Raw genomic sequence first — 23,780 nt, 5'->3', positions numbered from 1 at the left:
ACACGGGCTGCGGTGAACCAGTTGAAACGGGGCAAAGCTCCAGGGATCTGTGGCATCCATGCTGAACTTCTCAAGGCTGGTGGAAATGCTACACCCGTGTCGTTGCATGCAGTATTGTGCTCTGCCTGCAACCGGCATCATCCCAACTGACTGGAAGAGGGGCCTTGTTGTCCCTCTCTGGAAAGGGAAGGGTGATCGCCAAGACTGCAACAACTACCGAGGGGTGACGCTGCTCTCAGTGCCGGGCAAGGTCTTTGCTCGGATAATTCTTGATAGGGTTCGCCACCATCTGCTTGAGCACCAGCGTCCAGAGCAGTCAGGCTTTACACCAAAGAGGTCAACGATTGACCGTATCCTTGCCCTTCGTGTCCTCACCGAACGCAGACGAGAGTTTCGGCAGGGGCTGCTTGCAGCCTATGTTGATCTCTGAAAAGCGTTCGATTCAGTGAATCGGGATGTCCTCTGGAGGATTATTGGTCTTCGTGGGGTGCCACCAAAACTGATCGATCTGATGTCTGAACTCTACTCTGGTACTGAGAGTGCTGTGAAGTGTGGTGGTACCATCTCTGACTTATTTCCAGTTGTTACTGGAGTTCGTCAGGGGTGTGTACTGGCCCCCACACTTTTCAGCACTTGTATGGACTGGATTTTAGGGAGGATGTCGGAGAGATCTTGCTGCGGTGCATCGTTTGGGAATGTCAAGATCTCGGACCTTGACTTTGCAGATGATGCAGTCATCTTTGCGGAGACTTTAGACATCCTTTTGGGGGCCCTCGAAGTGCTGAATGAGGAGTCGGAGCCGCTGGGATTACGGGTTTCTTGGGTCAAAACTAAGATCCAGGCTTTCGGTGACATCTTGGATGCTGCTGTCCTGTCTGTCTGTTTGTGGTGAGGATGTTGAGGTCGTGGAGAGATTCACTTCCCTTGGCAGTGATATTCATGTCTCTGCTGGCTGCGAGTCAGAGGTCAATAGACGTCTGGGTCGGGCCTGGGGAGTCATGGCTTCACTGGATCATGGGGTGTGGCGCTGCCGGTACCTGTGTGGGAGGACGAAAGTCCGAGTCTTCAGGTGCTTGGTACTTCCAGTCTTGCTCTATGGATGCGAGACTTGGACTCTGACCAAGGATCTGAGATGGAGACTTAATTACTTTGGTACCAGGTCTCTTCGGAGAATCCTTGGCTATCGCTGGTCGGATTTTGTGTCCAACGAGCGGTTGCTGAGAGAAACTCGGATAAGATTTGTTACCTGCATAGTCCGTGAGTGTCAGTTGCGGCTGTATGGACATGTGGCTCGTTTTCCTGACGCTGATCCTGCTCACCAGATTCTCTCAGCGAGGGAGTCTCATGAGTGGAGGAGACCAGTGGGCTGACCACATGCCTCGTGGTTGCAGCAGGTTGACCATCATTTCAAGGAGATGGGGATGGGCCTGGCATCTGCCTGGGGGATGGCCAGACGGAGGCCCCTGGAGTACCGGCGGAAAGTGGACGCAGCGACACGCTGTTCTGGCACATGCTCCCATACCTGACCTGACACGCAGATTCTCTCAGATGTTCACACTTTGAAACTCCTTGGTCACACAATTTTCCACAACATTTGGCGGTCTATTTTGCAGACAAATTCCAGGCTCATTTTGACTTGTCCACTCTGTCCTGGGGCTCAACCCACTCATCAACTATCACTCCTGAATGCTGTCGTATTTTAGGTTCTGATGATGAATGGCATTTCCCATGAAGAGAGGCAAAATGATAGTCAACTTTACCACCACTGAACACAGGCTGGCAACCACACAGCCATGTATTCCCTTTGGTGTGGTCTCACAACGTAGTTCTCACAAACTTCCTTTGAAAGTCACCCATCCAATCCCCACTGAGCCTCATCAGTAACATACACAAAGACAGTAGCAAAATATGCATTTTTGTACCCAAGCCCAGACTCTCTACTCATTCCTTTATCACACATTTCTCTCAGTCATGGAATCCCATTCTTGAATCTTCCCTTTTGTACTCCATTCTACCCAAGAAAGACAGTGGTCCATCACAATCTAATTTTGTCCACAATATCCAACAATTAATTATTTTCATTCTCATTAACTCTGTCTACTTTCTGAGCTCCAGCTTATCTACTAGAAATGAGCCATGAGCACATGAAAGAAGGCACATTTGCACTGTACATCAAACAACTCTGAGCGGTAGATCAGTCAGGGACCACCAAGTCTTTGGAGAACTCCATTTATTTCGATATTGAGGCCAAGAGAGATTGCTCGAGTCACTGCATTGGGTATTGTAGAATGTTTGATGTTGTGAGAGGGAGATATGACTGCATTTATGGCAATGGTGATGTTCTTCATTCTCATCGAGATCAAGCAACCAATAACAATGGAATGAGAAATGATAAAGTTTATCCTCCAAACAATAAACTCTATCTTCAAGGCCTTCATCCACAGCTTGATGGATCAATGCTCTCCCTTTGGGGCTTGGGCCTCATTTCACATCTTGCCCAGATTGATGCCGTGGAAATCAAAGCATTCAACATCATTGGAATCTCCCAAGATGAAGCTGAATTGATGGCCTATCACTTTCTCATTGAAAAATGGTCTGAGGCCTCTGTCTTCTCCTGCCTCCTTTCCGGTATGAAACCCACGAATCTTTCCATGCTTTGTCCCCTCCACCCCACCCCAACCTAAAGGTTTCTGCAGGGCACAAGCTATCTGCCAGCAGCCACCTTTTGGTGTCACTCAAATCCATTCATTTGTTCCTCAATTGTCATTCCTGTCGAGCCAGCTTCCACGTTCACTTTGGTCTCATCCTTGACTGGGGTCTTCGGGATGGCACCCCCCCCTACTAAAACCATGATCTTTTCTACCACTCCCCACCCTGACTCCCTCCTCGCTGACCAAACCCATTCAGTTTCCAAATATCCAGGATTTTTTTTCCAAAGAGTTTGGCTCCATATCCATCGTGTCAACCTTTGTATCCTCACCCCTCATTCTTCCCCACATTCTACATTTGTCTGTCTCTCTCTATTTTGTCCCTCAAGCCTGCTGTTGGTGTTCCCTTCTCTCTTACTACTGTTCCTTTTGTTCTGATGCATCCTGATTTATTATGTGTTCTCGTTCTTCCACAAGCTTTGCTTTCGCAGACACAAAAAGAAGAAATGTGACGACAATCAAAGAAGTCCCACAAAGGGCCACTTGTCTTCGACGACAATTACTTTGTGGGTGCAACAGAGGGAGCAGCGAGAGCCTCGGCTTGTCGGCCAGTTAATTGTTGATCAATTGCAATGTAAAACCTCTGTTTCTGTCTCAAACTCCACAGTCCAGTTAGTCAATGTGAATACACAGAATAAAAGAGCTTCACGACGTTTTTGTGCATTTGTTTGCTGTTATACTCTATCTGTTGGTTGTTTGGTCATCCGTCGAAAGCTCCAAGTCTTTGACCTCGGATTTAGGAGGAAGTGGGGGTGGGGGAGGGGGTCTTTTCAATCACAATGAAAAAACAAAAACAGTGGCCTGCCTTGTGAGAAAGATTGTTCAACTAATCTGATTAGTAAACCCATTTTATTACTTGCAAGTCTCTCCAATATCGAAAAAAAACATCAACGATTATCAATCATCCACTCACCTGAAGCTTTCGCCAGTACCAGAATACAAGAAAATCAAGTATCACTGGCAGCAGAATAACAAACCAGAAAAAACACCAAAAAGAAGAATCTTGCCAAAAGGCGAGTGGTGATTTCTGTCTGTCGGTATAAAACCAATCAACAAACGTTTTCTCCTGTTCAAGCAGAAAACAAAACATGAATTAAAGCAAACCTATGTAGAATGAAAAGCATGATACATTTCAAGAGCAAGTGAAAGTGTTTGGTACATTGGAATTGCAGCAGATGATACAACATATTTATTGGAATTTGTTAACATATCAAGAAAGAAAAATAAATATATATCAGACAAACAAAGTGTGCGAGTGCAGCAACGCAGAAGAGTCGGTGTGAGAACCGAACTCAGGAACACGGGACTGAGAGCTATGTAAGCGCTCAGACATTCTAAATCTGTGTATGGCCTCTTCTTCATGACCAGAATATCAACTCTTCTTCATTACCACCAGAGTGTAGCCCTGGCATTGAATGAAGGGTGAAGAAATTGTCAACAACAATGGAAGAGTTCCTGACTTGAAGATTTTCTTTCTTCGGTTATCTGACCTAACTTATCATAAAATATCTCAAGTCAGAGTTGTAATCGTGCGTGGTGCATTCAAAGTAACAAATAACTTTCATGTTTCAAGTTGACAAACATGGACAGAAAAGGTAACATAAATCCTGAATAAACACAATGAATTCTGGAGTTATTCTCCTTTGCAAACTTGAATCACCCTGGTCCATCAATAACTTTTCTGAATTTCATATCAATCGGTGTTCTGATGAAGAACTTAAAATATTAGAGAGTTCAAAGAATACCTGACCCCACACAATGTAGATATTAAAAGGGGACGTGGCCGTGGGTGGTGTTTGCGAGCAGAAGATTTGACTTGTCGAGATGACTTAAAATGCCGTAATATTTTGTCCAAGTACCTACTGCGACACGTAAGGTTTTTGAAAATGCCAAGAAGTCAATTTGTTTTATAGTGTTCAAGTATGTAATTAAAATTAAATAAAATGAAGATGGCAAGAGTCGTGTAAATATATTAATTCTAGGTTTTACCACCATTTTCCGCAGTGTCTATTGCATCACCCGATCTAACACATGACATTGTTCTTCGTTCTTGTTGTTTGTGTCCTTTATGACATCCTTGAAAACAGTCAATTTTCTGTTTGGAATGATTTTCAATTTTGTTTGACTGAAAACAGACAAACAGAGTGAAAATAATATCTCACTCCCCTCTGCACACGTGTTATTGGAATGAAATATGAGCCGAAGTATGAAAGACTTATCTTCCTATGCATGTTCCATTTCATGTTCAAAATATAACATTCAATTTAAATGAGTTGTTCCTCGATCATAAAGTGATGGTCATAAACTTACAGGATGGACGGACGAGCGGACAGACAAACATAAACCAATTGCTTAACCCTGCTTTTCGCTTCGTGGGCGCATGGTAATAACTGGTGCTGTACTCAACAGTTTACCCCACTCGGGCCTTTTCCACAACAATATACAGTGCCTTCAGAAAGTATTCACACCCCTTAACTTCTTCACATTTTGTTGTGTTCCAGCCTGAATTTAAAATGGTTAAATTGAGATATGTTTTTGGTACTGATCTATACATTATACCACACAATGGTCAGTGGAATGTATTTTTTCGAAATTTTTACAAATACATTAAAAATGAAAAGCTAAAATGTCTTGAGTCAATAAGTATTCAACTCCTTTGCTATAACACTCCAAATTGAGCTCAGGTGCATCCAATTTCCTTTGATCATCCTTGAGATGTCTCTACAACTCGATTGGAGTCCACCTGTGACCAATTCAATTGATTGGACATGATTTATAAACAAACACACCTTTCTATATAAGGTCCAACAGTTGACAGTGCATGTCAGAGCAGAAATGCTTCCATGAAGTCCCAGGAACTGTCCGTAGAACTGGGAATTAGATATTGTGAGGAGGCATCGATCTGGGTAAGGGTATCAGACAATTTCTCGAGTGTTGAAAGTCCAAAAGAGCCCAGTGAGCTCCACCATTAGGAAATGGAAAGAAAATGGAACTTCCCAGACTCTTTCTAGAGCTGGCTGACTGAGGAAACTGAGCAACCAGGCAAGAAGAACCTTGGTCATGGAGGTGACCAACAACCCAATGACCACTCCGACAGAACTACAGAGTTCCTTGACTGAGATGGGAAAACTTTCCAGAAGGACAACGGTCTATGCAGCACTTCACAAATCCAGACTTTATGGGAAAGAAGCCAGAAGGAAGCCACTCCTGAGAAAAAGGCACATGATAGCACACCTGGAGTTGGCAAAAAGGCATGTGAAAGGCTCTGAGAGCGACAAAAATTGAACTCTTTGGCCTGAATGCAAAGTGCTGTGTCTGGCAGAAACTGAGCAGAGCTCATCGCCCATCCAACACCTTCTCTACCATGAAGCATGGTGGCGGTAGCATCGTGCTATGGGGACATTTTTTCAGCGGCAGCGACAAGGAGGCTTGTAAGGATAGAGGGAACAATGAATGGAGCCAAATACAGGCAAATCCTTGAGGAGAACCTATTTCAAAGTGCAAAAGACCTCAGACTGTGGTGAAGATTTATGTTTGAACAGGACAATAACCTCAAGCATACAGCCAAAGTAACACTGGAATGGTTGAGAACAAGAATGCGAAAGTCCTTGAGTGGCCGGCCCAGCCAAAGCCACTCATTGAGAATCTGTGGAAAGACTTGAAGATGACTGTTCACCAATGCTCCCCCATTAAACTTGACAGAGCTTGAGCAAATCTGCAAGGAAGAATTGGACAAAAGCCCCAAATTCATATGTGCAAAGATGATACAGACATACCCAAGAAGAGTCAAAGCTGTAATCGCTGCCAATGGCGCTTCTACAAAGTATTGACTCAGGGGTTTGATTCCTTATGTAAACACAATTAACGTGTAAACACAATTGTGTAAACACAGTTGGATATTTCTGCATTTCATCTTTAATTGATTGATAAAAATTTCTCAAAACACGTTTTCACTTTGTCATTATGCAGAGGCATTCTGCAGCTGTACGTTTGGTGTCTTGTTGTTACCTCTGAAGACGGAAGATAGTGTTGCTCTGAAACATCAGGATTTTAACAAAGAATTGTATTATTCTTTTCGCCTCAGTGTGCTTTTCCTCTCCGAACAAATTACATATATATATATATATATATATATATATATATATATATATATATGTGTATATATATATACATATACATATACATATACATACATACACACACACACACACACACACACACACACACACACACACACACACACACACACACACACACACGAAACCCTTCAATGTCAAGGGTTCCAATATAGCGGGTTTCTACCAATCGCAGGCAACCCATTGTGTTCCAATTTCGTTATCGTGGTGTTTCATTTCGGCAAATCACGGTTTTTGAGCCAAGATGAGTCAATTGTTTGCGTCCACATGTATGATTACCTCCTATAATGAGGCTGTGGTTGTTTCTCACACACCGTTAATTGTGTTAATCAGACCAGCATCTGGAAACGAAGCTAAATTTAATAATGAATCGTCATTGAACAGGAAATGACATATGGAGATCCTCTAATACTGGATTCACAAGATGTAGTAGCCACACAACAGTTAATAATGGCATGTAAACATAAAACAAGGGACAAAATTAATCGTGCCAAAAGGCAGAGAAAGGTTATGACATTGTGTGAAGAAATTGAGTCAGCTAGATATGATACGCATCTGTGGGCCACCATTACGAGATCAATGAATTAACTGTGTGTAAACATGACTGAAATATTCATGCAAGGGTTTAAGCCAGCAAAGAACAAAAGGCTCATTCCAGTCCTGTGATCATCCTATTTAAAGGATGGAAAAAATGCTTAATGTTTGGATTGAGGAACAAACAGGAAAAAATGCCTTTGAGTGGCCCAATGTACGGGAGAACCCACTGTGGATTTACCAAGACTTTGAGTGCACTGCTGTACGGGAGAACCCATTGTGGATTAACTCGGACTTTGAGTGGACTGGTGTATGGCAGAAATCATTGTAGATTTATCCCTTTCAATGGACCGGTGATACGGGAGAAATCATTGTGGATTTACCCTGACTTTGAGTGGACCGGTATAAGGGAGATATCATTGTGGATTTACCCTGACTTTGAGTGGACCGGTATAAGAGAGATATCATTGTGGATTTACAAACGTTTCCACGACGCACCCCGGGCCGAAGGTTCCAGTTCAACCATGGCTCATGGAACGAATTGAGGTGAGGGGATTTATTCTGCAGCAGGATTATAATAATGAAGAGACTGGATTTTGTTGGAAGAAGATGCCATCTCGTACTTTCCTGTCCAAGCAGGGAAGCTCTGCTCTGCATCAAGATCGCCAACAATTGTTTTACCCTTGTTTGATGCGGCAATGCAGCAGGCGACTTTGTAGTGATCCTGATTATCCAACAGCCATCACAAGTTCTACATCCAAATCTTTCTAACCTCCACCCTCCCCCCGATAGCAGTTTCATCATCATTTCGATCTAACCCTTGTGTTTTCTGTTTATGGCAGAGTACAGTTCAAACAAGCTTGTAATACGCTTGCAGTGAATCATCTCACCGTTTTGAAATAAAATTTAAAAGGTAAAACTCTTGTGTTTTGTGTAATTTACACTGTGTTTATTGTATGTACATATTTATTTCAGGCTCCTATCGATCTTCCTCAATATTTTCTTGAAGTCCAGGAACTGAAACCCCCACTTCCCATTGACCGTTGGTTTCCACAAATTCCGTTTAACTATCATGGATATATATATATATATATATATATATATATATATATATATATATATATATATATATATATATATATATATATATATATATATATATATTGTTGTGGTTGGGGAAATTTGCAAACCACCATTCAGGTCCCGTAGGTGAGATATCTCTGTAAGTATATGTGTAGTTAGCCTAAACCCGTTGTTTCGAGGGAATAAATGTGATTCATTCGGGCTGCGACCCTTTAAGATAGCCGTTTTTCTGTTCTGTCTTTATTTTGAACCAACCACATCTCAACCTCCATCACACAACAACCACCGACCGCAACGCCGCTTCACAACAACAACAACGCCAACAGCCACGGCCTTTACCTTCACAACCCGCTCTCGCAACCATCGCATCACCGCCATTCCAAGCATCGCCATGGCCATCATCGCCACAATAAACCCTCCACCACCTTCACCTCTCCTCCTTCTGCCGCCATTCCCACGCCGCTTGTGAACGCCGAGCGTCAGGCTGTCCTGGCCTCGTGCGGGGCGCGCGCCGAGCAGCGGGTGCAAAAAGCGGCCTTTCCGAGGGGAAGTCGGATCAGGAATGATTCACGCCCACTTCCGATCCCTCCAATCATTAAGCGCGGGGCGATTTGGCCCCGCCTCCAGGCTCGTCGGAGTAGAATTGATATATACAAATTCGCGGATCAGGAATGATTCACGCCCACTTTTCCTCCGTCCAATGGGCGAGCGTGGCTCCGCCCCCGAGCCCATCCGGATCCAAAAATCTGCATGTGGGTTCTCCTGTCGCACTATAAAGCGCCGAGCGCGGGGCGAATTGGGTCAGTAGAGAGTTTCTGTTTCGGGCTCGGGCGAGTTGTGGCGGCGGCGAAGTGTGGCAGCAGCAGTCAAGACGGGTCTGGAGGAGAGTCGGTCTGTCGGGGTTCGGAGTCTGTCAGGGAGCTGCAGAGAGGAGAAGCCGGGAACGCGGTCGAGGGCGCAGTGGAGTCGCTCGTCGTGGGACCCAAGCAAGCCAGCTATCCTCTTTCCCCAGAGCATCAACAACCCCCCCCCCTGTTTCCCCCCCGCGCTGAGATAGTGCGAAAAGGGGGCCCCGTTCCCACCCCATTCCAAGCAGTGCCAACGAAACCCGCGGAGGAGCGCGGAGTCGGGGCACCGCCGCCATTTTGCGGCTCATCACAAGACAGGTAGGCTCTACGCGGTCTCGCGCCCACAGACCACGTCTGCCCCCTTGTCGTAGAGGGTGGCCCCTTTTTCTTTTGATTTTGAGTATATGTGTTGTCGGCGCCGTCTGCAAAGTAAAACTGTGTAAGTGTTGCCGTGTGCTCGCGTAGTCGGTAGTAGATCTGCATTGTGTTTCTTTTGTTGCATTTGCTTTTGGTGCATAATTGTTGTGTTTCTTTTACATTTGCTTTTGGTGCATAATTGTTGTAATTGTATATGTGTGCTTTCCGTTTGCCACGGAATAAATGTGCCTTATGTTGAACTGTTTTTCCCGTTTCGCTTCGTCTTTTCTTTAATTGAATCTCCATCTTACTTCACGTAAAGGGTTGGTAGTGGGCTAAAAAACGCCCGACAATTAATCGGAACTGTCGAGGTTGACGATAACACCGCTCAGTTATCCCGATAGTACGGAACGGGTTGCTTAAAGTGGCCCGTGTCCGGAGTCGACCTGCGGCGAGGTGCGATCGCCCGGTCTACCCTCCGTGTGGGTACTTAGGTAGGTCGAATTTGGCGAACAACCCTATCCCACGCGGGGGACCGATTGGCACGATCGTGGTGAGGCCGAAAGGCCCACCCGTGACTAGTTCCCGGCGTTAGTCCGAGAGGGTCACGACGGAATTGTCCGTCCGGTGGGCGACGTGCCGCGATTCGAGTTACGTGGCCGCTCGCACGCTGGCGGGCGCGAATTCGCAACAATATACAGGGTGTCCCAAAAATATGTACTCACATTTTGCCTCCTCACAACTCATTGAATTTTTCATTTCTTTTCAGATCAAAATGACCCTAATCATGGCAGAAGTACGACTAGGTTTTGAAGAAAGAAAATTTATCATAAAGTGCAACTGGAAGCACGAAAACATCATGGAAGTGCAAAGACAATTTAGAAGACATTTTCACAAAGATCCACCAACGCGACGCACCATTGCTCGCATCCGAGATAAGTTTGAAACAGGTGGAACTGTGCATGACGTCCATAAGGAGCGTTCAGGAAGACCACGGTCATCAACCACCCCCGCAAAGGAAAATCAATTGCTGGAAACCCTCCACCGATCCCCACGGAAATCTGTATGACAAATGGCTCGTGAGACAGGAATCCCAAAATCAAGCGCCCATAGCATGTTGAAGCGAATTAATTGGAAATGTTACATTCCAAAATTAATCCAAGCTCTAAATGAAGACGATCCTGACCGGAGAGCTGAATTTTGTGAGTGGTACCTGGGCAAATGCGAAGAAGATGCAGCATTTCAATCCAAAATTGTTTGGAGCGATGAGGCCAGCTTCAAGTTAAATGGCTCAATTAACCGACACAATTGCACGTACTGGGCTCCTGAAAATCCGCATGTTACTATGGAACACCATGTAAACTTACCAGGGGTTACTGTGAGGTGTGGGATATCAGCATTAGGAATCCTAGGGCCATTCTTTTTTGACCAAACTGTCACTGGTGATGTTTACTTAAACTTGCTGCAGGAATCTGTCGGTCCACGTGTTGAAGAGATATTTGGTGACGAAGAGATTTACTTTCAGCAAGATGGAGCACCTCCCCACTACCACCGTGATGTAAGGGCCTATCTCGAAGCAACTTTTCCGAACAGGTGGATTGAGCGAAGAGGTAGTGTTGAATTCCCTGCGCGTTCCCCAGACCTCACTCCAATGGACTTCTTTTTATGGGGATATCTCAAAGATAAGGTTTACAGCTCAAAACCAACAACAGTCGAATGGCTGAAAGAGGAAATTGAAAGACAATGTCTTGCAGTTCCAAATGAAATGATTCGTAACGCTGTTGAATCCATTGGTCCACGTTATCGGCTGTGTTTGGAACGTGATGGTCGTCAGTTTGAACATTTGTAAACATGCATTTATCCATTTACACATTTAACCATTAATCTTGTTTCTAAGTCAATAAACAACGCATCTATTATCATTTAAAGAGTGAGTACATTTTTTGGGACACCCTGTATACATACCCTGTATACATATATATATATATATATACTCTATATATATATATATATATATATATATATATATATATATATATATATATATATATATATATATATATATCTATCTATCTATCTATATACATATATCCATCTATATACATATATATCTATATCTATCTATATACATATATATCTATATCTATCTATATACATATATATCTATATCTATCTATATACATATATATCTATATCTATCTATATACATATATATCTATGTCTATCTATATACATATATATATATATATATATATATATATATATATATATATATATATATATATATATATATCTATCTATATACATATATCTATCTATATACATATATATATATATATATACATATATATATCTATCTATATACATATATATCTATATCTATCTATATACATATATATATATATATATATATATATATATATATATATATATATACACATATATATATATATATATATATATATATACACATATATATATATATATATATATATATATGCATATAAGTACATGTATCAATTTTGAAAAGCAAAAATCTGTCGGCAATTTTCTGCAGGCTTACCGGTGGGGTTGAAAACATGCTGTATATCCAATCAAAAAAGGTCATTTCCTTTTTGGGTGGAGGCAGAAACAGCTTTTCAAAGAAAATCCAGATTGAGGTGAAGGAGCCCAACAGCGACGTCAAAAATGCTGCCATATGGTAAAACACTGTCGTCAAGCATTTCATATTCTGCAAAACACACACCATTTCAGACAACTGTTGCTCACAGTCACTTTGATTAGTTAATGGTAATAGCTATTTACAATGTAGCTCACATTTAAAATATGTCATAACATTAATTCAACAACATCTGATGTTTTCCATAAAAGCCAGTGGGCCCCGGTTGATGGACCTCTTCATGAGACACAACCAATTCAATGGTGGAAAATTTGAACAATGATACTACAGCTGCGTATCACATTTGTGTTTCAAGTTTGATCACTCTACTGATGAAGACACTGAACTCAGATTTGGATTGGAAATGCCGAACAACATGGCAATAAGGCCACGTACATACGAACCAAATAGTCAGGCAGCAGTTGTCACTATCTGATCAGTACTTCAATAAATTTGCCAACTTTGATTTTTCACTTTTATTTGTTCAAGGACATCATACTGAATCACTTTCAACTTGTCTTCCAATTTTCAGTGTCATATTTCACCACCTGGGGGCACTTTTTCAAAATGGCTGCCAAAATCACAGAAAAATGTTAAAAACATAATATTGACCACACAAATAAACTGATATAATGATGTTTTCTGGATTGTTTCATCCTAGTGATACTAATTATGAACTCTTGTTGTTTTGCATTTTGCCATCACTAAACATGACGTGCCATTCACAACTATCGATCATGATCATGTAATTGAGCAAGAACAGAAGAAAATGAAAAGCAAAGGAGGTTTCATCGGTATCACTGGCAATGAGTCGGCATTGGAAAAATATTTCATCATAGCTCCAACATTGGCGAGAGTTGTAGAAGAGTTTAAAGACTACGCTGTGTCTCGAATACTACGACTAATAAAAAAGACTACGGAATAGAAAGCAGAGAAGCATCATCCCTCCATCATGAATTAACATGCGATAAAGGTAATAAGTTGGTGCAAAATGCTACAAAGCTTGTGCAGGTCATCAGCAAGCAAGGAAACCCATTTGAGGAGAGTGACATGTTTAACCTGGTGACATTCGCTGTAACCCCTAGTGAAGTACGTCAGAACATTGAAAATCGTGATCAACTTGGAAGAGAGTCAATAGAGAAGTTTGTTTTGAGTAGAATTGTTGAAAAGACAGTTGGATTTTGGGATCCGCAAAAGAAGAACATTGCCTACTTCAGAGATGTTGGACCTGTAGTAAAATGCAAAGGTTAAGGGCCAGTTGATGTCCATCAAACAGGAGAGAAACCTGCTTTCTAGACTACTGGTTGTCACCAAAAGTCGACCTGAGTTCAAAGTGAAAGATGCAATAGGAGAATATGAATTTGACATTACTCCACCATCCAACTTTCAGCCAGATGGTAGTATGATAACGCTCTCTGGTAAATCCCAGGTAGTGCAATCTGTCATGAATCTGCCTCTACCAGAAGATGTAAATCAGCCTTCAGAAGAAGATGCAAATGGCGACAGAGCAACACCAATTCTGATAGTAGAAGCAATGTGCATTGTCAACATGGTGACGAAGACAGATGAGAGGTTTACCACTGCTCATTTTGCAGCCACATTTGTTGAAATCATTGACAGCATGAGTAAACCATATAAGGGAATTCGAGTAGTCTTTGACCAGTATCTAGCTGGGTCTCTTAAAGAAACAACACGAGGCAAGAGGACCAAAAAGAACACATGCATTCATTACCATGTTAATGATGCTACAGAGATCAAGAATGTGAAGTCATTTCTGGCACACATTGACACTAAAGCTGAATTCACCCAATATCTCACGGATAAATTGCTAGATCATTACAAAGGAAGCCCAAAGATGGTTCTGGTGATGCATCACACACTGATGAAATTCATTGGCAACTTGTCTGACATAGTGTCAATGTCAGAAATGACTGCAGGGCATCACAACCTGGAGGAAGGTGACCACTTGGTCTTGTTAAATGCTATCGATGTCATGCACAAAGACAATAATGCCAAATTAGATGTATTTTCCGTAGATACAGATGTCCTTGTTTTACTCACAGGTACCTATCCATTGCTTCCTCCAATGACCTGCTTACTTAGGAAAAAGGAGAAAGGATACCAATCTGGGAAAGCTACCATAAACTTGGAAGAGAGAGAGAGAGAGCAGATGCCTTGGTGGGATGGTATGCCTTCAAAGGGATAGACAACACGGGCACATTTGCTGGAAAGGGAGTCATAAGTCATTTCAAGGCATTTATGAGTAGTGATGGCCCCATATTAGATGCATTTACTGCTTTTGGAAGAAGTACTGAAGTGCCAGAGTGGGTTTTCAAGCAGATGGAATGCTACGTATGTATTTTGTACAAGCCATCTGGAAGTGTAGAGAGTGTAAGAGAGTTACGGTGGTCCCTGTTTGCACAGAATGAAAAGGAGGGCCGGCAACTCCCTCCAACCCTCGAAACATTAAAACCTCACACAGAACGGGCGTTTTTCATGGCGTTGGTTTGGAAGTCATCCTGCAAGCCATGCCCCAACATTCCGCCACCAACCAACTATTCTTGGCAACTTCAGGATGGTAATTTGATACCAGTATTAAGTGAAAATCCACCAGCACCAAAAGCTCTTTTGGAGCTTCGAAGCTGTTCCTGTAGCAGTTCCTGCATGACAAACAGATGTGGATGCCGAAAGAATACACTGGTGTGCACCAATGCTTGCGGATGTGGTGATGGGTGTGAAAATTCAGGACTATATTGCAGAAATAGAAGAAGAGGAGCTTTTTTAGACCAGTTCATATTTGACAGGCCCTATAATATTAATCTGCCAGAGACAATATAGGGGTGATGAACTTACGATATATAATTTGAACTTCAAATGGTATTGGATGGAAAATGTTCATTATACTTCACAAGTATTGGTAACTAAACAAAATTGATGTCAGGATACTTGTCCAAAAAGCGTAACAATAACGTATGGCGGTCTGGGAAAACCCGTCAGAAGTCGTGCTGGACAAGTTCCTCGTTTGAACAAACGGTACAAACACATATCAATTTATGTTTACTTCCCATTGTTACCATGCATGCTTATTCCAAAAGAGTATGGACCTGCTTGTTCCATACTCTTTTGAATGAGCGTACATGGTAACGATAGGCGGAAAAAACAATGAATTGTTAGGTTGCGTGACCGTTTTAAACAAGGAACTTGTCCATCGCGACTTCTGATGGGTTTTCTCAGACCACCACACATATTTCATTTGTAGGCCTACAACAGTATTGTCTATGAGTAAACAATAATTAATTGAGTTAAGGTGTATCCAAATCACTAAAACCTTAATATGTCAAGTATTGAAGGAAATCATCTTCAACTAGTGAAAACATTAGGGACACTGCATAAAGTTGAACATTTTCAGTTGAATTTGAACCAAAACGGTAATCTTTATAATGAATGATACATTTTATGGGAATTTTTAATGATTTTGGCCACCATCTTGGAGAAATGCGCCGTTTTTGAGGAGTTAACTACAATGTTTTTGATACTTAAGCTTACTGTTAAACTGACTTGAAGCTCATTTGGCCAAAACATTAGAAAATATCATTCTAAATTGCTGGAATTATTGGTGAAAATTACGTTTTTAACAGCTTTTTTATGATTTTGGCAGCCATATTGAAAAAGCGCCCTCACATGGTGAAATACTTTACTGAAAATTAGAAGACAAGTTGAAAATGATTCATTGTGATGTCCTTGAACAAATAAAAGTGAAAAATCAAAGTTGGCAAAATTCTTGAAGTAGGTGACAACTGCTGCCTGACGAAAAGCTTTGTGATGATGGGTACACCAACACCACCAAAGTGGTCGACGAGGATGAGTAGGAAGATGGACATCTCAATTCGATGCAGAATTTGAATTGGTGAGGCATTTATTATTTCTTATCAAAGCAAATTTTATTGTTAGTCATCAGATCATTGACCTCTCTCTCCTGCCAAGCCAGTTCACAATGTCCATATTGGGGCAATGAGCACTGAGTATTGTCAGGTGGTTTTACCAATCTCTCGAGTAGAATGTTTAAAATATCTGCAATTCTTGTTGTTCAAGGTTCCAGTGTGGTCATTTCAAGTTCATTCCAACAACGAATGAAAACTGATGCTCTCGGGACATCGAGCAGGTGAAGGGAAAGGCCAAGTCACATGATCACAAACTTCTCTGCATCACATATCATCCAGGCTTTGGTCGCGTTTGTCTTAATGAGCAGGTTCTGGAAGTTGCTTGGCACTAGTTCAAGTAACAGTTTGGATCACATGCCACTATTGGTCCACAATATAAGAAGTTCCGCCACGTCGTATACAAACAGTTCGTGCAAAGGTGCTGGCAATTACCTGGCAAAAGGTATTCGTGCTGTGGCCTGTGCTGTGGAAATAATTCCCTTCAGTTTTCCACATCCCACAGAATTTGTTGGCATTCAGTGCAAATAAAATATTTATTTAAAATGATAAAATGATTCCTTCACCATTCGAAAAATCGTCAGGAAATGCCATCATGTGTGTCTGACACTTCACTGGCTACACACAGAACATTTGATGTACACACACATATACACACACACACACACACACACACACACACACACACACACACACACAGCAAGTAAATATTATGGATACAAACTTCAATAAGCACCGACCCATTACTCTGCTATTGTCGTGGACCCAAGCACTCCAATGGAACCAACAGAGCAATATTCTTGTTTCCCAACTTGATGAAAATATTGGAATGCAAAATTGTGAGAACTGGGCTCCACAGGGTGATTGAGGGAGAGTGAATAAGGACAACAGATGGAGGATGAAAAATAGAGCAGGCCCACCATTCAATGCACAGTTTGTTGTGACAGAGCTGCATAAATCTTCCTCGATCGTCCTCTCTGTCCAATTATCAGGTGACAATTGTGGGTGCAGCCAGATCAGCTCTCAAAGCATCAACATCATGTATATATACATATATATATATATATATATATATATATATATATATATATATATATATATATATATATATATATATATATAATTAACACCTCCCACACTCCTCCAGCCAAAGCTGCTGCATAAAGCACCCCAAGAAGGCTTCCACAAGGTAAGCGCAGCAGGTTTTTAAGACACGTGGGCTGATGCCGTCTTGACCAGTTAGTTACAGAATCAGAGCCGAGGTTTGACAGCAAGCTCTCCACCTTGTCAGGGGAAAAGGACACAGAGTTCAGGAACAGCTGGGTGCGACTGTGTAAGGTGGGTACAGAAAGCGATGGGTTTGGGACACAAGATTTAGAAGCAAACACAGAGTTTAGGCATTCAGCCTTTTCACGGGCAGTGTCAGCTGAGCGGCCATTTGAGGTAAGGGAGGGGGTGGAGGGGGAACATACACCAGAAACAGACTTAATTAAATGCCACCAGGATTTTGATTTGGGAGACAGGTTTGAGAGTTCAGATTTGAGATTAGAAAGTTGTTGTTTTCTGCCTCTCCTGAGAGTAGACATGCACTTGTTCCGAGCTTTGTGGAAGGAACTGAGATTGCCTTCAGTTGGATTTACCTTCCATGAGGCGAAGGCAAGTTGTTTCAGGACAACTGCCTCGCCACATGCTTCAGTGCACCATGGGTGGGAGGAAGGTGAGGACAACTGAAGACGAAATGGGAAAAATCTGTGCATGAGAGCATATTTCTTTGAAAAAACAGATTATGCCTGGTTTGTCAGTGGCAACCTGCATGGAAAGATCTGTCAGGTTTGAGCGAAGGCCCCAAATGATTGAGGTCCACACTGTTAAGGATGAGATGGATGAGAGAGCCGGAGGGGAGGCTTTGGGAGCAGGGGAGGGAAGGACAGGGGGAGCGTAGGATGAGGGAGGAGTGGGGGGAGGTAGGGAGAGATGTTGACAGTGTGTAGTGGATTATAGAAGAGCTCGGGGAGAGGGCCTGATGAGGAGGAGAAAAGGCTCGGTGGTGATGGGATGAGGCACAGTGGGGAGTAATAAGAGAGGGGCAGAGGGAAGTTGAAGATTGAAGAAGGTGGAGGGATGAGATTGGTGAGAGAGGGCAGGGGAAGGAGGCAGCTTTGTGGATGTGAGGGAGGGGGACAACTTTGAGATGGGGGAGTGAGGGGGGAGATTAGAGGGAGAAGGGTGAGAGGGGAGAATTGAAAGAGAGGGGGGAGTTCTTGAGAAAGGTGAGAGGAAAGCTTTGAGAGGGAGGGGAGACTATTTACTCAGGAAAAACCACAGAGTAATTGATGATACAAAGAAAAACAAAAAAAACACATCTACCATTATGTGCACGATGGTCATGCAGGCAAATGACTGCTGTGTGGATGGCCTGAGATTACGTCACATGGTGGAGTGCTGGAGAACGAGCGTGCCTGAAAAGTGTGATTACTAATACACACTTGCAATCTATAAAACTGATTGTTAAAATCGCATCAGCTTAAAAATGGGGACTTTCTGTTTGCTGCTTGGTTTTGTCAAACGGTCCATAAGAACGATCGTTGCAAGTGTTTCTTTGGAGAACAAATTATAACACATGCTTATTATAACCATTTACAAGTATCAATGACTTACCGGAAGCCGCGACCAAAGCCAGCGCAGAAAAAAAAATATCCCAGCCAGAAGAAAAAGGTGGTGAATTAAACTCAGGAAGGTGGTGTTGTGCCAAAAGTCTTCTGGTGCTTCCTGTTTCTTTATCGTCCCAAACCAATCAAAGAACCACGACTCCTGTTCAGGCAGAACGCAAAAACATAAAGAATACAACACAAATCCCTGGAGTGTCCATCTTGTTTACCCCATGCACCCCACCCATCCCTCTCTCTTCCATAGATCTCCTGGTGTCCCTGCTCCCTTTGTCGTATGTTCTGTGTGTTTGCTTTTCTACGAGCCTTGAGAAAGCATTCCAAAAAAAAGTAGCTAAAAGTGAGCACACACACATTGGAGGAGACCAGATCAATATTTAAACCGATAAATAAAATCCATCATTCGATGCTATCATTCAATGATGATATCATGACCAAAGCCCATTCAAACCAATCCACTACCATTCCTGGGAGACCATTCCACATATCCTGTTGGGCTCTTGTTTAATAGTCACCCCAAAACGAAATAATTAATGAAATAATTGATTTTATCAGTGTTATGTCAGGAGAGCAGATCCTTTCCATCCGACTGCATTTTCTTCTGTCACTGTTGGCAACAATGTGATCGGAAACAGGAATGTTGTTAAAAATGGGAAGAAAGGGGGTGGTGGAGGACAGAGTTTGGGTAGGGAAGTTGAGATGTGGTTGGGGACCGAGGTTCAAGAGTGGGAGGGGTAGGGTTGAGGACTTGGGGTTGGGGCTTGGAGGGGAGGGGTAGGGTTAAGGACTTGGGATTGGGGCTGGGAGAGGGGTTATTAGCTTGGGGAGGGAGGGGGTGGAAGAGGACTTGAAGAACAAAGGGAAAGGGACAACGAATTGGTGTGTGCGTGTGTGGGGTGGGGGGTCAGAGAGTTGGGATGGGGGGGGCAGAGAGGATACAGAGTTTGGAAACGGGGTTGAGGCTGTGGATGGGGATTGGGGATTTTGGGAAGGCAGGGTAGAGGACTTGGGGAATGGGGGTTGAGCACTTGGGATTGGGGGGGGGGGGTTGAGGCTGTGGATTGGGATTGGGGATTTCAGGAAGGTAGGGTAGAGCAGTGCTTCTCAAACTATCTGATGTGGCGGACCAGCAGTTTTTTTTTCCAATGTGCCAGGGACCGGTACCATATTTGTGCCATATTATTATTTGTTTATGATCCGAGGAAATATTGTTTGAACATCTGTAGTAATATTAATTTATACCGGAAAAATATTAAAATATAATGAATATAATAAAAGTTGACACATTTTTTAATATACGTTTTGTATTACATAAATATAGACTTCTCTCCCTCGTATTTTGAATTTGTCGGCTTAAATATATTATTTTTCAAGAATTTATACATTTTTATTTTGTATATTACATGTTATATATATGATAATGTGAAACTGGAAACTCGCCGCGGATCGGCAGTCGATGACTCACGTACCGGCACTGGTCCGCGTACCACCACTTTGAGTAGCACTGGGGTAGAGGACTTGGGGAATGGGGGTTGAGCACTTGGGATTGGGGGGTTTGAGGGTGTGGAGGATGAGGATGGGGGGGGTTGTTGAGGACTTGCGGTTGGATGTGGGGGGGGGGGGGTTGAGGACTTGGGGCTGGGTGGGAGAGGGGTTGAGGACTTCGTCACATTTTGCTTGATGCGGAATTTCTGCAGATCCCTGCTCGTCGATATGCTCGTCAGTGGATCTGTCACATATCGCGAGATTACAGAATATCCCTCCCACGGATATTAAAACCCATTTGCACAGCCGAGATGCTGATGGTTCAATCGGCATCGTAAATCCGGCAAACCAAACCAACTCATTCCCATATCTCTCTCGTCCAGTGGAAAATGTGAGATCTGGGGCTGTGTTCCGTTATCAAGCAGCTTGCTCTCGCTTACCAAGAGGCTTTCTTGATTCAAAGCGCTCAAACAAGTTATGCAACGGAACGGAGTGCTCGTCACCGCTTAACAACATGGCGGTCTCCATGGAAACAATGCTGTCGTGGTGCTCGAGCAAATGTCCGAACCGTCGTTTTCAGTTTTACATTTAAAACTATTTAAAACCATTTAAAACTATTTATAACCATTTAAAACCATTAAAACCATTTAAAATTGGCATATTTAAAATGGTGCGTGAGAGGAGCACGGAACCCGAACATGGAAATGATCGTTTACCTTCACTGGAGGAGTGTAAACGAAGCTGAAAAGCCAATCCATGAAGGTGACTGGCTTCTTGGGGGGAACGACAAACAAGTCGTCGAAGAACAAACGGATCCACACAGTGAGGAAAATCTCATGGAGAACACGGGAAAACAAGACGATGCGTCCACCATGCACGAAACTCCAGAAGTTACGGAACGTGACGTCACAGAACCGTGTAATCGTCATGGAATGTGACGTCAGGAGACCGAGAAATCCCTCCTCACGTCCCCGTCGTCACGGCAACAAAAATGAATGCACGTGATCAACAGTGAACGCACGAATAATGCAATATATATATATATATATATATATATATATATGTATATAATATAATATACTACATGTCATATCATGTGTTGTATTTATAGTAATAAATGTTTAATAATACTTTTAGTTTTTTTGATCATTTTGTGAAGTACCTTTCCATTATTTTTGTCGAAGAATGCAGAATGACGGAATCTCGCGAGATTTTATTTTTTTCGTACACATTGTCAAGGCTCGAATGAGAGCCTCGAGAGCCCGTCTGAGAGATTTTGAATTAATAGTCCGTTATTATTTCCTTTATACATCATGTTTCCTTATAAGAAACTTTTGACACGGGGGGCCATGAGGTCCATCCATCAAAGCGTGCGCGATTATGACCAACCTGTGGTTGTTTGTCCATTTCAATGCTCAGTGTCAACGTACGCCTGGGCAACGTACGCCTGGGCCGCCTTGTGGGCCGGAGGCGTTTGATGGTGCCGGGGGGGGAGGTTTGCTCGGGAGGTCGCGGCGACCTCCCGAGCAAACCTCCCCCCCGGCACCATCAAACGCCTCCGGCCCACAAGGCGGCCCATCTCCCCCAGCCAGACCTGAAGCAGATAACATTCTGAGGCCGGAAGCTCGCTGTCTGGAAGCCGTGGCGCCAGCGCCAGCCCCGAATGACCTTGGATGGGGGCGCTGAACAGCGCCGCTGGCTGGATGCAACCAATGCTCCACAACAATCCACGCACCACAATCAGTTAAGATTCCACCGCATGGCCAAAACGGCCTTGAGCGAACCCAGAGAGCCGCGTCCCAGGCGCCAGGCACGTCTGACCTTGCCGAAACCAGAGGTGGGGGTAACGCCGACCAGCGCACCAGTCCCGGCTCCGAGTCGATCTCCGAGACCCCCACGGCAGTTAGACGGTCGCAACCCCATCCAAACCACACTTTAACTACAGGCTCGTCATAAATCAATAGGAACACCACTTGAACCATTGCAAACTCATTTTTCCGTACAGCGCATTCATTTGATAAAATCCCAGCACCCGATAAAACAACTACCCGTGGCCCGGGGCAATGGAAGGCCAACCCAACCTTTTTATTCGCCACCACCGCTCCCAAAGCCACCACATCACATTGACCATACCGCAAAACCCATCGATTGATCTCCGCCAAACCCACTGTCACACAGGAACTGCTGGCATTCATTTCAACAACGTTAAACTGCATCACTAGAGCAAGGAAAAACAAATATGCAATGAACAGCAACCCATAACCCTCATCACGAGTCCGATTCTTGGTTGTTGACTCGATGTTGCGAACCGTGACTCCCTTGCACGGGATGGGCTCGCTGCAACTCGCCGTCAAAGCTGCCCGAACAACACAGGCGCGCATCGCCTCATGAACGCTGCCGAAGCGCGGGAGCTCATCGCGAGAGCTGATACGGCTCCCGCCGCTCCCGAATCGCACATCACCATTGCAGGCAGCAACGAACGGCCGCTCCCGTTGCCTCGACGCGGCTCCCGCCGCCAGAACCTCGCCCTCGGGTCTCGAAGGAAGCAACGAAGGAAGCACCGGCGCACCTGAAGGTACGAGCTGGAGATCCAGCTTGAGGCGCGTCAACCAGTCCCGACCCAAAAAGGCGGACCCCTCCCCTCGCACCACAAACACCGTGAGTAGGGCGCTTCGCCCCCGGTAGAGCACCGAGACGTCGGGCGCCGCAAGCGGCGCAACCGCTTCGCCGGTGTACGTGCGCGATGCGAGGGCAGCACGAGTGGACTCCGTCCGACACCCGATCAGTGCCCCGATCACTTCGACATTCACTGGCATCGGTCCTGTCACCGTAGGACCAACTGAAACCAGGTTCAACATGGGCAGCATCAGTGCCCCGGTCACCTCAACTTCCCCTGCCACTGATCTTGTCATCTCCGGATCAATTGGAAGCAGGTCTAACACCAGCCGTAGGTCTCGACCCGGGACGGAAGGATCGCTTCGCACACCACCATCAATGACTGTAATGATGGGCGATGACTCTCGGCACACACACCGTAGACGTCCTCGAGTGCTCAGACCGCCGTCCGAGTGATTGCATCGCAACGCTCGCCCACGACCAGCGCCGCAGACCGTGCGCGCGGCCGTGCGCGCCTGGGACACCGCGCTGACCTCCGGACCACCTGCTGCGCACCGACCATCGAGACCCCGGACATTCTTCAGAGCTTGCGCGAGGCCCAACGCCGCGTTCGAGCCGAACCGCGTGTCCTCGTTCTTTAGCCGTGGCTTTGCAGAAATCATTCCCCCGATTTGTCGCGCCTCAATAAAACGAACACTGAGCGCGGCCGTTGCCCACTCGACGTGGCCGAAGTCGACTCCGACGAAGGCG

At 44.1% G+C, this 23,780-nt stretch overlaps 1 protein-coding gene across 2 annotated transcripts in view; it reads right to left on the bottom strand.

Moving 5' to 3' along the window:
* LOC147010452 (uncharacterized) overlaps positions 1–21,401 on the bottom strand; it is a 108,187-nt gene extending 86,786 nt beyond the window's left edge. For both annotated transcript variants that reach the window (XM_085860123.1, XM_085860124.1), the window contains exons 1-4: positions 21,131–21,401; positions 18,922–19,074; positions 12,230–12,397; positions 3,622–3,774 (exon numbers count right to left, since the gene is read on the bottom strand). In XM_085860123.1, coding sequence (XP_085716249.1) covers positions 3,622–3,774; positions 12,230–12,397; positions 18,922–19,074; positions 21,131–21,343 — 687 coding nt within the window. In that variant the 5' untranslated portion in view covers positions 21,344–21,401. The remainder of the gene's footprint in view (positions 1–3,621; positions 3,775–12,229; positions 12,398–18,921; positions 19,075–21,130) is intronic.
* Positions 21,402–23,780: the final 2,379 nt, after the last annotated feature.

The sequence above is a fragment of the Eptatretus burgeri genome, chromosome 16 (assembly GCF_056783735.1).
Source record: "Eptatretus burgeri isolate ZD-2024b chromosome 16, Ebu_testis_v1, whole genome shotgun sequence".
In the NCBI taxonomy this organism is placed as follows: Eukaryota; Metazoa; Chordata; class Myxini; order Myxiniformes; family Myxinidae; genus Eptatretus; species Eptatretus burgeri.
Note: the sequence above shows the minus strand (reverse complement) of the source record. Positions and strands in the feature narration are given on the sequence as shown.